This window comes from Hibiscus syriacus, unplaced genomic scaffold (genome assembly GCF_006381635.1).
Source record: "Hibiscus syriacus cultivar Baekdansim isolate YM2019G1 unplaced genomic scaffold, ASM638163v2 tig00110330_pilon, whole genome shotgun sequence".
NCBI classification, from domain to species: domain Eukaryota; kingdom Viridiplantae; phylum Streptophyta; class Magnoliopsida; order Malvales; family Malvaceae; genus Hibiscus; species Hibiscus syriacus.
The window spans coordinates 29,772-43,554 of NW_024062686.1; the positions used below are offsets into that span (position 1 = coordinate 29,772).

Here is a 13,783-nt window from a genome sequence, read left to right on the forward strand (position 1 = left end):
ATATGTCAAATATTAGATAGTGAAAAATTGAAATATTTTAATAACAAGGTTCAGAAATCGGATTCCTAATATTCACATAAAACTCACATGGTTGAAGATCCTTTGGTCTTTTAATAACGCCTAAGCCAAGTTTAATAGAGCACCGTAATACAAGTACTAAACAGATAAAGGGAAAAAAAAAGCTGCAAACATTGAAGATCTGTCCAAACTCCAAACTATTGAATACATCAACACTAACAAGACATAACAAGCTTAGAGATTGCTTCCGACTGAAACGCTTCACCTAGAACCACGAGAGTAAGGTGGAGAATACGAGCGGTCCCTTCTTGATCTTCCGCCACGAGGGGAATATCTTGGAGAATAATCACGACCTCGATATGGTGAGTGCCTTGGAGATCGACGATACGCATAGTCGTCATGACTACCACGATACCTGCCACGGTCACCCCGACCACCTTTTCCCCCAAATACATTAACATCACGAATATTAGTCACAATCACTGCGTCCTGTTTTCTAACAAATAAATTTATTTAAAATTTCAGAATTACCATAGTCTCTGGTATTTTTCAGTCCAAGATAATGCCCCGGTGTTGGAGTCCTTGGCCGTTTCCTACGTGACTGAAAAGAAGACAAAACACCTCAATATTCAACTAGGCAAATATTGGGTTAGCATCATGAAAATGGTTTAGGATCTACAACATTATATCATCAAAAACCTAACATGTTACTCTGAAAAAGGGGGAAACACTTCATTTGGAAGATCACCTGGAAGGTGAAAATGACCATTGAAAGAGAGGGAAACAACAAGCATGATACACATCCGGACACGACACGAGTATTTCCTATATTATATAAATGCCATACGCGATATACCATAACAGCCTGATTATAAAGTTGTTGTATTGGCCGTTGATTAGTTGAGAGTTGAAAGTGAATGCTGAGGTTGTGTAGTTGTTGGGCAAATTAGTTGCTAATTTAGTTGATCACATGTATTTTCAAGCTGTTTTAGCTGGCCATTGATCAAGCTTGTTTGACTTAAGTTGAGATGGATGATATCATCTTTGATTGCTGCCAACATAGCTGACACAATACTGTTCTGAATATAACCAGAAAACCTCCAGGTTAAGAAGGTGATAAACACACAAAACAATAAACTCTAAGAATCAAGGATAGAGTCAGAGTACCCTCTCCACAGTTACGTATCGACCTTCTAAAACTGATTGGTTGAGATACTTGATGCAGCGGTCGGCATCTTCAACACTGTCCATGGTAATAAAAGCAAAGCCACGAGATATGCGTGTGCGAGGTTCAACGACCAGAAAACATGATGCCACCTTCAAACAGAATCAACTCATTAATCATATATTGAGATGCGCTAGTAGCAATAAAATAATGAAAAAAAAGAACCCCAGAATTTTGAGTAAATTGCAGAAAAAGCAACCTTCCCCTCCTTGGAGAAGTGCTCTTCAACGTCCTTCTCTGTGACCCTTTGAGATAGACCAGTCACATAAAGCGTGTTGCCAGGATTTCCAGTTTCAGCCCTAACACAAATCCAAAAGAATATACAGTTTTATCAACAACAAAAAAAAAAGAATATAAACAGGTAAATAAATAACCCAGCATTCAAGTATGATAATACAAGATATGGTGATATAAGCATAAACACTGCATCTCAAGTCACAACCACACAGAGGAAAACAATGTCAAATCAAAACTGACCTGCCACGACTTCTTGACCTGGATCAGGAGAAAAGAGCCAAAACAAATCACAATAAATTAAAAAAAGAAGTGGAATACTTCACAATATGAATTTAAATCGAGCAGGTGGGCAACAGACCTGCCGGGACTACGTGATCGAGACCTATGCCTCGGCCTCGACCAGGAGCGGGATCTTGACCTAGACCTAGACCTAGGTCTAGATCTGGACCTTGACTGTTCTCTCCATGGAGAGGGAGAATGAGAATTCCTGATACAAACAGCAACATATTATATGAAGATGGAGATTGATAAAACAACAACTGATTAACAGGCTTTGAAGAAACATGAAGAGCTCGATATAATACCAATCATCAAAATCCCACATTGAAAGAAATAAAATATATCCATATTTTGAAGAAAAAGGAAAATGATTTGCAACATGGAAATTGAATCCCTCACAATGAAGCCCATTAAATCCATAAATCATCCCGACTTGTTCAATCTAGGGTTTCACCATATCTCATTCGCAAGAAATGAGGAAAATACATGCGTACCATAGCCACATATCAAAAGGCAAAATACATTGATGAGAGAAGAAGCTAACCTTTTACGAGGAGAATCCGCCTGCTCCATACCAAAAACGCATTTAAATTGAGGAATTCTAGACCATCTAAAATAAAAGGCAAAACCAAAGAAGGTGTGAACTAAAGAGAGAAAGATATTACCATTTTCTGACGAAGAGAAAAGGAACTCTTGAACGCGAGATAGATATAGAATCGGGAAATTTTAGGGTTTATGCGATCAGAGAATGATGCAAATGTCAATTAAATGTCGCCTTCGTTATAAAAATACTTAATATAAAAATAAGGGTAAAGTATAGTAATGGTAAACGAATTTTTCTAAATCATTCATTTAGGTCCCCAACGTTTAAAACTTGCAATACAGTCCTTCAACATTTAGTCCGTTTGCAATATGGTCCTCAACGTAACCGACCATTTGACGCCGTTACACTGCCGTTAGTACGTTTGCAATATGGTCACTAAACTTTTCAGGCGCTTTCATTTAGGTCCCCTAATTTTTAAAACTTGCAACACAATCATCAATTTCCAAAACATGTAAAAAATCCAATTCGTTCACGATATATCAGTCTCATAATCAACATGAACTTATTAAAAATAAAACGAGCTCACAGGACGCCGAAAACCACAGGTCGGATCAATACAATTCCAATAAACTAGTACCAGCAGTCTCTCGGATTGAGCTGACGATTTCACTATGTCGATACTCACAACCAATTCCCTGATTTAAAGAAAAACCAAACAAGAAGATCAAAACAATTAGCCTAGGACCCTCTTTCACTTCTATTCTGATGGATTGAATATCTTTCATAAGGAGTTCTAAAAAATTTTATTAAGAAAAAAGAAAGAAAATTAGATGGTTTTGGTTCAAAACTAACACTGAATATCCAGATCATTGACATTCAGTTCCAGAAACATAAAAATTTCAACAAAAAACACACAATGCGAGGTGAAAATGGAAAAGTGCGAAAGAGGAAAAGCTTACTTCTGGATAGCCCAAATTAAGGGAGAGGCTAAGAAATAAACGCAATCGGTGTTGCATTCCAACAATTCTTCCTCCATTTTTTTCTTTGTAAATAAAAAGCTGAAAGACAAAGCATTGCTTGGGTTTACAATTTTACATGGAGGAAAATTGAAGAACAAAAACCAAACGAGAGTGCAAGTGAGCGAAAGAGACTGAGAGATGAATATGTTGTTTGGGATTTCATTATATTTGATCATCTGTTGGAAAATCTTTAACCACAAGGATTAAACGAAGAAATTATTATATGTCATTTTATACAAAAATAATTACAGCTTTGTTGGTGACTTTCAACAATGATATTTAGTTCATCTTAGTAGTATTTGTCAACTCTGTTTTTCTAACCTCATTTTTTTTCTCACAAGCATTTCATCGAACATCTATGTTTCACCTGAGATGACATGTATCTAACATTACACCTTGAATCATTGATGGTCTAGATAGTCCATTGGTCGGGTCTTCTCTCAATGGACACTTATTCAAGTCAACACCTCCACATAATTTAAAGTTAGATTAGAATTTCTCATGCATCCCCGACTGAAAAGTTACGCTGGAAATTAGAAAAGAGAAGCGAAAAAGGAAATTCGAGATAGAAAAGGAATTTGGGGTTTATAATAAATTGAGGACTGTGTTACAAGTTTTAAAAGTTGGGGAACCTAAATGCAAGCGCCTGAAAAGCTCAGTGACCATATTGCAAACGTACTAACGGCAGTGTAACGGCGTCAAACAACCTGAAAACCATCCTGTAATACAACAACCACATTAACAATTTAATAATAACAGAACCATTCAAATTAAATTAGTAAACAAACAGAAAAGAGAATTATTTTTTTCAAATAGAAAAACACGGGGACCATGGCAGGAATCTAAGTCATTTTTTGATCTTTTTTGGGTCAACAGCATAGGACCATGGCAGCAAAAAGAAAAAAAAACACATGTGCATGGATAACTGTGTGAAAGTGTATATCAACCAAAACATGATAAAAATTGTTTTTGGCGTGTTCGATTAAAAAAATTGAACATTTCAAACTTTGTCAGATCAAGAAAACCATAAACAATGAAATACTACTCAAAACCCTAAAACTTACCACTTCTTCTTTGCTCATTCAACCCTAAAACTTTCTATCTCGCTTCGCTTTCAATTTTTCCCGATGTATTGATTCCGGAATGTATTCAATCGTGTGTTTTTTGCTAGAAGTTTGATTTTTGGAGAGTATTCAATCGATTTTTCTGGGAGAGTTTATCAATTGTATTTTTGGGATTTTGTTTCTCAGTCGTGATTTTGAGATTTTATTTCTCAATCGTGATTTTTGGAGAGATCTCAACCGCCTTCATGATTTTTAGGGATTAAGAAAATTGGGGATTTTCCCAGCCCATGTAACTGTTACGTAAAAAAAGAATTTTTTGGGTTATTGCCACGTTAGCAGGTTTACATGTAAGCAAAAAAAATCTTTGGTGGCAACAGCTGGCGTCCACGTCAGCTGAAACTAACGGTCCCATTAGTCAACATGGTCAAAGGTATGCATTGATAAAATTAAACAACTTCAATGGCCAATTTGATGCGAAAATATGATAGAAGCTAAATTGATAAATTCGGTCTACTACAAGGGCAACTCTGACCCTTAAGCTAATAAAACGAAGGTGACCGTATATTATTATTTTTTTAAATCAATGAGAAAATGTGGACAAAACACAAATATAAGTGATGAATCATGTTGTTAACCCATATGCTATATATGTATAACTATACGGGGTAACTATAGATACACCATTAATATATAATAGTATACACCATTAGTGAAATAAATGGTGATATATCATTAAAAATAAATGGATTTCATAATAACATTTTAAATAAATTTACATATAATTGATACATTAAATACTAATCAATGAAACAATGGTGTATATAATCAAACATTAATTATGATGATTTATGGGAGATAAGGTCCCGTCCTTCCACCACTTGCTCCTCCTCTTGGGATTGGGAGGTGACGCACAAAGGCCAACGTCTTCTTCTTTAACTATATATCGGAGTATATGTTAATTAGAATAATGGTTCTTTTAAGTATGTACATGGGCAAGAAAATATCGAATTCGGGTTAAATTGCAATCTTTATCTCAAACTAGATGAGCTGTTGACGGAGTTGTCTCTTCTCTCGTCTCTTCAACTACAACTACAACAGCTGCATTGATGATTTACCTTTTCTTTCTTTTCACTCCCTTCTCCTCTGCATCGTATTCCCTCCAATCGAACTCCGATAACGTACTACGTCCCTTACCAAATTGCCTCATCTGCTGAAGGGAAGGAGCAGGAGCAGCCTTCGACGCATCGAGAACATCGGATTCGTAACCGCGCTTTCTCCCGACGAATACCCTCCTTTTGAAATGTTCCGCAAATACTTGGGCCAGAAGTGAAGAAGCTTGCTTAGGTTTCCTTACGCTCGATTTTCTCTTTATCACGATTTGGCCTATGCATGAAACTTGGGGTGACACGGGCTCGTACCCCTCCAAACTATCATCCTTGGATAGCCTTCTAGCTTCCCTGGGAATAAAGGATACCGTCCGACCTGAAACTTTTTTAACGCCGAGGTTTATCGGCGGGTTTACTCGGAAACTGAACAGACCCTTGCTCCTCTGTTTCACAGGCTTCACCATCTCGAAAACTAGCCAAGCCTAAACGGGAGAACAGATCCAAAAGGGGTGAGATTGTGACCTCGTCACGTTCACACGAGATGGAAACCATGGAATTTGTTCGTTTTAAAGCTAGTAGCTTCGGCTCAGATCGATTTCCGTTAAAAATTTATATTTCTGGTTGGATCAGTTTGTCTGGTAAGCCCTTGAAAGTAGTAGCATCGTTCAATTAGTCAATATGAAATAACCTAGGTTAAAATAAAAAATTAATATTATCAAAACGGAACAAAATGATAGTTAACCGTATTCGTGTATTTTATTCAATAATCTATGCCTTAAAGCAGCTCCATTGCCGGTCATTCGTTGCATTTAACATTTCCTTTATAGGGGTTGAAAATTCCTGTGCTGACAACATGCATGCAAATAAGTTTAAAAGCGAATGCCATTTTTATCCTCTAATTACTACCAAAACAACAGTAGTTTAAGTATTTAACCCAGAAAAAGAATTACCATAGGTTGTTGATTGTTGCAGAGTCTTAGCTAGTTGAGTTAAGCATCGATAATCAACAATCACGATACATATATTCTTTTGTTTATGTTTGATTTCTATGCATTTGTTTTTGAATCCTACGAAATATAATAAAGTGATAATATGACATGTGTCATATCAGTAATTAAGTACATATAAAATATAACGTCAGCAGTATATTGACCGTTGGTCAATTAACGATTTTCTTTTAACATATATAAATTTTATGTATAAATTTAAGATGTATACCTTTATATTATCGATAACATTTGGTTCTATATTTTTTAAGAAAGCAAACAAACAAACAAACACTCTTACTAGGATGGAATTTTCAATGGAATAATCTTCATTTTCAATGTTTTTGGATTAACTTCATTATTAAGGCTTAAAAATTAAAATAATAATTTAAAATTTTCACAAAATCAAAAATTAGATAAAAAAAATGGAATGTTAGTTCAAGAAATTATATTTAGCACATTCAAATACACAAGACCATCATTGTTCTTATGTTTAAATTCCTAAAATTTTCTAAAGAAATAACACATAATAAAAAAAAAATTCTAAAATTTCAGTATAAATATATCGAACGTCATAAAATGGAAAATTAAAAATAAAAAGAAAACACATTGAGTATAATTAGGCAAACCATATAAACAAATTTTCTAAACAAAAAACACATATTTTAACCATCGTCATTTTGTCAACACCATCGTTAAATCCATATTTCTTCATAAAATCCCAGTTCCCCAATTCAATCAAAAACCTATAAATTTTGATGTAAAATGGCTTACATCTATAGCTGTAGAGAGTGCGGAACCGATCTGAACCTAAGGACGTTCCATTTGTTCCCTTCGGATTTCTACTTCGAGGCGGGGAACCACGACACCCTTTCTTTCGCCATGATCGACGAGAGCAAGTTCAAGTTCGTGAAAGAAAACAAGTTCAAGCCCTTTTTTGAGACCATTGAATACTGGGGAATTCAACGGAACAGAATCAAGATCAGGTGCTATAGTTGTGGAAAACTCTTGGGTCATATTTACGACGACGGTCCTCCTCTCAGGTATAGTCCCAATCAATGGTTTTTGGGGCCGAGTCAGGTGATTCCCAGAGCTCCTAGGTATCGGTTCAAGATTAAGTCGCTTAAGATTACGACTGAAACTTGAATTTCTTTTTTTACGAAGATTGAAGTTTTCTGGATTCTTCTGTTGATTTGTTTATATGTACGTGTGATATATATGTTATATGTGAAGCTTAATTACTCTATTTGATTAATATAAGATATATTTTTACAAGAAAACCAATATCGGCATTTTGTTTAATTTATCATATTGGTTACTCATTATTACTTTTACCTACAAACACATGTCTGTCTATGAGATTTTGGTAGCTCTTGGGCGAACCAAAAAATTAGGCCCCTATAAAAGATTTAAATTATAGTTTTATTTATGGTTTTTACCGCGTTGCCTTTATCACTATTGTGGACATAACGAATGATATTGCAGTCACTACAAGTATTGTGATTGTAAATTTTTAAAAACATATGATATTGTGGACATAACAATTGTAGCTATTGCAGTTTTAGACGATATCGTTATCACTGAATAACGGTCATTGTTGTGGTTATAGGCCGTTATATAAGTAATTGTTCCTAATAACCTGTGTTGAAAAAATAAATTTTAAGGTTAGTTCCATAATAAAAAATATTTAAAAAATGGGTCCCTAATAACAAATATTAAAAGAAAAAGTAAATTTTAGGATAATGCTCATAGTAAAAAAAATTATTGGAAAAACCTAGACATTTATAAAAAAAAATACTGAAAAAGTTAGACTCATAACAACAAATAAATATTAAAAAAGAAATTGAATTTTAAAACTACACTCCTAATAATAAATATTGAAAAAATTGGGCCCCTGATAATAAGTATTAAAAAAATTGAGCCTTTAGTAACAAATGTTAGAAAAAAAATATTAACAAAAAATTATACACTTATAACAATATTAGAAAAAACATATAAAATTAAACCCCTAATAATAAATATTAAAAAAGTGAACACACAATAATAAATATTAAAAATAATTGAATCCTATAATTAATATAAAATTATATTTTGTATAAGTATAATATATTATAAAAATTCTAAGTCTTGGGTAGGTGTCCCTCCTGCCTAGACTCAGATACGGCTCTGCGTGCAAATGATGTGGTATTGTTTTTAGGTTCATGTTAGCAAAATAAAGATGTTTCGGTATACAAGAAGGTTGGGAAAGTTTAAAAAAAATATCCATTTGTTTTAGGTTTGATGGTATACGATGTTTTTTTTTAATTTTAATATGACTCATGTATTCATTTTACACTCAATGTGACCAAGAAAGAAAAAAATAGTGATCAAGAGTGTATTGGTCCTTAGTTCGAGCAATTATATTTGTGCTTGTAGGGTGTTTCTTGTCAATTATTAAAAGAAATTATGAACGTATATTACTTTGTAATCATCCTAAACTATTCAAAAGAAAGAAAGAAAAATCAATCTAATCCTTTAACCAACAAAATTGTTGGTAAAAGATTTGTTGTTGTTATTTTTATATCTCGGGTCCGAACACTGAGAATGCTAGGGTTGTGAGCTTTCAATCTCAAATGGTTGAGAGTTATCTTTGAACAGATACTGCCTTGTGCTTACTAATATAAAAACACAATTTTGTCAAAATTCCCATTTGATTTTTGTTATTTATTATTGTTAATTGTTAGTATTAACCTAATTATTATCATTAGTACTACTTCTCAATATTAGTTATGGGTTTTTGTTATTATATATATCCATTTTGGGTTTGATATTATCATATTATATATATATAGAGAGAGAGAGGGGGGTGTTGGGAAATAAATGAGTAACAAGTAATTTCCCTATAACCATATTAGTGAGAATGCGAAATAAAAACAGAAAAATAATACCCGAAAAATTGATAACGGAGTTCAGCCAATTGTGCCTACGTCTCCGGACTGCTGCAGATCTTTTACTAAGAGAGAAAATTTACAAGTGTTTACAAAACACTCACTACTCACAAGAAAGCTCTCTAGTATTGGGAGAAAGAAAATGATTTTTGGGATAATCTTTGAAGCTAAATGAGCTAGGGTATTTATAGTTGAAGGTTAAAGACTAATCTTATAAATACCCTAAAGTCCAGTGACTAATAATAATTATCCCATTACAATTTTTCAACAAACATCTACCAAACTTTTAAAAACCATTTTTCAAAGAAACATTTACCAAACTTTGAAAACCATTTTCAAAGAAACATTTACCAAACTTTGAAAATCATTTTTTCAAAGTTGGTTGCCAAACTTTGAACTTTTAACAATCTCTCACTTGAAGACTGATTTTAATTTGTTTTCACACCTCAATCAATGCAGCAGCTTTTCTAGTCTTGTTACTCTAGCATGCCAACTGAAGTTGAACACAACTTCAGTTTGTCCGTGGTCACCGTCTTTGTTAATATGTCTGCCGGATTTTGAGCTCCACTGATCTTTTCAAGTTTCAAAATCCCATCTTCCAGAAGAGACCGGATAAAATGATATTGCAATTGTATATGCTTCGTCCTGGAATGAAAAGACGGATTCTTTGCTAGATGTATAACACTTTAACTATCGCAATACAAGACATTGTTTTCTTGTTTCTTGCCTAACTCTTCCAAGAAACTTTGGAGCCAAACCATCTCCTTGTTGGCTTCCGTAACATCGACATATTCTAATTCAGTTGTGGAGAGAGCAAATATCTTCTGTAGTTGAGAAACCCAACTCACTGCGGTTCCTCCTAGAGTATAGACATACCCTGTAATGCTTCTTCTGATGTCAACATTTACGGCTAAGTCAGCATCTATATAGCCTGTCAGTATTGTATCTCCACCTTTGAAACAAAGTGCTTTGTTTGTGGTGCCCCACAAATATCTGAGGATCCATTTAACTGCTTCCCAATGTACCTTGCCCGGATTATTCATGTACCTGCTAACAACTCCCACTACTTGAGCAATATTTGGTCTGGTACAAACCATGGCATACATCAGACTTCCAATTTCTGAGGCATACGCACCTTCACCATGTGTGCACGTTCTTCCTCCGTCTTTGGTGACTATTCTTTGGAGAGTCTGAAATGAACACCTAAATGTGTACTTACTGGTTTAGCATCTTGCATGTTGAACCTGGAGAGTACTTTGTTGATGTACTCAGCCTGTGATAATATCAAAGTCCCTGACTTTGTGTCTCTCTTGATCTTCATCCCAAGAATTTGCTTTGCAGTGCCCAGATCCTTCATAGCAAATTGCTTCGACAATTTTTGCTTCAAGTTTATAATCTCTTGCATGTCTGAGCCTGCAACGAGCATGTCATCAACGTACAACAATAAAATAATGAAGCTATTGTCGAACCTCTTGATGTAGAAACAATGATCTGCTTGGCATCTGGTAAAACTATTGCTACTCATGAAGCTATCGAACTTCTTGTACCACTGTCTAGGAGCTTGTTTTAAACCATACAAGCTCTTCTTCAACCTGCATGCCAGGTTTTTCTTGCCTGCCTCTATGAAGCCTTCTGGCTGCCTCATATAGATTTCTTCCTCCAAATCTCCATGAAGGAAAGCTGTCTTTATATCTAACTGCTCAAGATATAAATTCTCTGTAGCTACAATTTTCAACACCAGTCTAATTGTCGATAGCTTCACGACTGGAGAGAAAAATTCATTGTAGTCAATACCTTATTTTTGCTGAAAGCCTTTGACAACCAATCTTGCTTTGTAGCGTTTGCTCCTATCGTGCTCTTCTTTGATCCTGTAAATCCACTTGTTATGGAGTGTTTTCTTACCTAGTGGTAATTCAGTTAATTCCCACGTCTGATTTGACATAAACGAATCCATCTCATCTTTCATGGAAGACTCCCATTTGATTGAATCCTCCACTTGCATTGCTTCATCATAGCACTCTGGTTCACCATTGTCACTCAACAACAAGTAGTGCAAAGAAGGAGAATACCTTTGGGTTGGTTTATAAATTCTGGAGAAGCGTCTCAGTTCTGGTGTGACTGGTTCTTCTTGAACTGCTTCAGGAGTGATCTGAAAATCATTTCCAGAAATCTCCTCAAACTCAAAAAATTCCTTTGTTTCAGCTTCGGTGTTGGAGCTACTTGATTCCATGGTTGACCTGTCTTTGTACATCACATTTTCATTGAAAATGACATCTCTACTTTTGATGATCTTCCGATTTTCATAGTCCCAAAACCGGTAACCGAACTCATCACCACCATAACCAACAAAGATGTATTTGTTGGACTTGGCATCAAGTTTACTTCTTTCAGCAGAATCTATTTGTACATAAGAAAATACAACCAAACACTCTTAAGTGTGAAATGTTTATTTCTTTCTTGCTCCAAACTTATTCTGGTATTCTTCCATCCAAAGGAACTGAGGGCCCACGGTTGATCAGGTAAGCTGCAGTGTTGATAGCTTCAGCCAATAGAAATTTAGGTAATCCAGCATGTATCCTCATGCTTCTGGCACGTTCATTCAGAGTTATGTTTATGTGCTCTGCTACGCCATTCTGCTGTGGTGTCATGGGAACTATTGTCTCCATCTTGATCCCATTGTTTGCGCAGAAATCTTTGAATCTACGATTTATGTACTCTCCTCCATTGTCAGACCTCAACCGCTTGACTTTCAGACCAATCTCATTTTCCACCATGGCCTTCCATTTTCTGAAGGTATCAAAGACTTCTGATTTCTTCTTCAGAAAATAAACCCACACATTCCTTGTAGAATCATTGATGAAGGTGACATAATATAATGAGCCTGCAAGAGATGGAACTGGAGATGGTCCTCATACATCAGCATGAACCAACTCTAACTTTTCAGCCTTGGGTGTCTTTACCAATCTTTGCAAAGCTGACTTTCTTTTGTTTGCCAAAGATGCAATCCTCACATAGTCTGACATCTACATTCTTTAGATCCGACAGCTTCCTTTTTGACAAAAGTGTATCCCTTTCTCGCTTATATGACCAAGCCTTTGGTGCCATAGGTTTGATTTTCCATCAGCATTTGCTACAGTAATGATATTCTCTAAGTTTGAGGTTACATAGAGAGTACCAGTCTTCTTACCACGAGCAATGACGAGTGCTCATTTGGTAATCTTCCATTCACAGCCTGAAAAGGTTGTGTTATATCATTCTCCATCAAGCTGTCCAACAGAAATCAAATTTCTTTTGAGACCATGAATATGTCTCACACCTTTTAGCGTCCAGGTGGTCTGGTTTGGCAACTTTAGTCGGATATCTCATCTTCCAACGATCTTCAAGGTTTCATCATCAGCTAGATGAACCTTCCCAAAATCACCACTGGAATAGTTCTCCATGATTTCTCGACATGGGGTGGAGTGGAAAGATGCCCCTGAATCCAAGATCCATGATTCAATTAGACTGTTGACACTTAGAATCATGTCATCACCTGTCTCTTCTGTCACGTTGGCAGAATCCTATGCGCCGGTATCTTTCTTCAGTGCTCGACAATCTCTTTTAAAGTGACCCTTCTTGCCACAATTATAACATGTATATTCTTTCTTTCCCATTCTTGATTTTCTCTTTCTGGATTTGGATCTGCCACGATTTGAATTTCTCTCTGAAGTTCTCCCTCTAGACTCCGTGTGCAAGGCTGAGGAGGTTGATGCTTCACCCGATTCTCTTCGTCGAATTTCTTCACTCAATACCAGATCCCGAACATCGTCGAATTTTAATTTGTTGTTTCCCGACGAGCTGCTGACTGCTGTAACAGTAGCATTCTAACTGTCTGGTAGAGATGATAAGAGAATTAAAGCTCGAACTTCATCATCGAATTCAATTTCCACGGAACTCAACTGGGTTGTGATTGTGTTGAGTTCATTTAGGTGTTGAGCCACCGATGCCCCTTCCGTCATACGTAAATTGAATAATCGCCTCATTAAATGAACTTTGTTTGAGGCTGATGGCTTCTCATACATACTGGAGAGAGTCGACATAAGACCCGCCGTGGTCTTTTCCTTTGCTATGTTGAAAGCAATATTTCGGGACAACGTCAGTCGGATAACTCCGAGGGCTTGTCTGTCGAGAAGAGCTCAGTCTTGATTCTTCATGCCCTCTGGTTGCTTTCCTAAGAGAGGTTGATATAGACTTTTCTGGTACAAAAAATCTTCAATCTGCATCTTCCAAAAGCCAAAGTCTGCACTATCGAACTTTTCAATTTTCACCTTCCATTCGTCTGCAGCCATCGCTTCCACTCGAATCTGGCTTCGTTTGGATCGTTTTCGATAATTCTTGC

The 13,783-nt window shown here is 35.8% G+C and overlaps 3 protein-coding genes across 4 annotated transcripts; 1 reads left to right on the forward strand and 2 right to left on the reverse strand.

The window, feature by feature from the left end:
* Positions 1-118: 118 nt before the first annotated feature.
* Positions 119-2,554, reverse strand: LOC120118928 (serine/arginine-rich splicing factor SR45a-like). 2 transcript variants are annotated; one of them, XM_039138836.1, is made up of 8 exons: positions 2,425-2,554; positions 2,304-2,323; positions 1,839-1,967; positions 1,721-1,738; positions 1,443-1,542; positions 1,186-1,335; positions 550-619; positions 119-455 (listed from the first exon to the last, which is right to left on the reverse strand). In XM_039138836.1, exons 1-8 carry the CDS (start codon positions 2,425-2,427, stop codon positions 280-282), a joined length of 666 nt encoding a protein of 221 aa, XP_038994767.1. In that variant the 5' UTR covers positions 2,428-2,554; the 3' UTR covers positions 119-279. The 2 variants fall into 2 exon arrangements, with proteins under 2 accessions (XP_038994767.1, XP_038994768.1); XM_039138837.1 differs by lacking the exons at positions 119-455; positions 550-619 and adding an exon at positions 911-1,097.
* A 2,659-nt stretch (positions 2,555-5,213) lies between these two features.
* LOC120118929 lies at positions 5,214-6,012 on the reverse strand. The gene has a single exon (XM_039138839.1). The coding sequence runs from the start codon at positions 5,954-5,956 to the stop codon at positions 5,498-5,500; it is 459 nt and encodes a 152-aa protein (XP_038994770.1). The 5' UTR covers positions 5,957-6,012; the 3' UTR covers positions 5,214-5,497.
* A 1,231-nt stretch (positions 6,013-7,243) lies between these two features.
* On the forward strand, positions 7,244-7,624 carry LOC120118931. Its single transcript, XM_039138841.1, has one exon. The coding sequence runs from the start codon at positions 7,244-7,246 to the stop codon at positions 7,622-7,624; it is 381 nt and encodes a 126-aa protein (XP_038994772.1).
* The last annotated feature ends 6,159 nt before the right edge of the window (positions 7,625-13,783 follow it).

Coding starts and splice junctions, on each gene's coding strand:
- LOC120118928 (XM_039138836.1), bottom strand. Junction 1,968..2,303: donor GCGGATTCTCCTCGTAAAAG/GTTAGCTTCTTC, acceptor TGTTTGTATCAG/GAATTCTCATTCTCCCTCTC. Junction 620..1,185: donor GATACGTAACTGTGGAGAGG/GTACTCTGACTC, acceptor TCTTCTTTTCAG/TCACGTAGGAAACGGCCAAG.
- LOC120118929 (XM_039138839.1), bottom strand. CDS start 5,956: ATGGTGAAGCCTGTGAAACAGAGGAGCAAGGGTCTGTTCAGTTTCCGA.
- LOC120118931 (XM_039138841.1), top strand. CDS start 7,244: ATGGCTTACATCTATAGCTGTAGAGAGTGCGGAACCGATCTGAACCTA.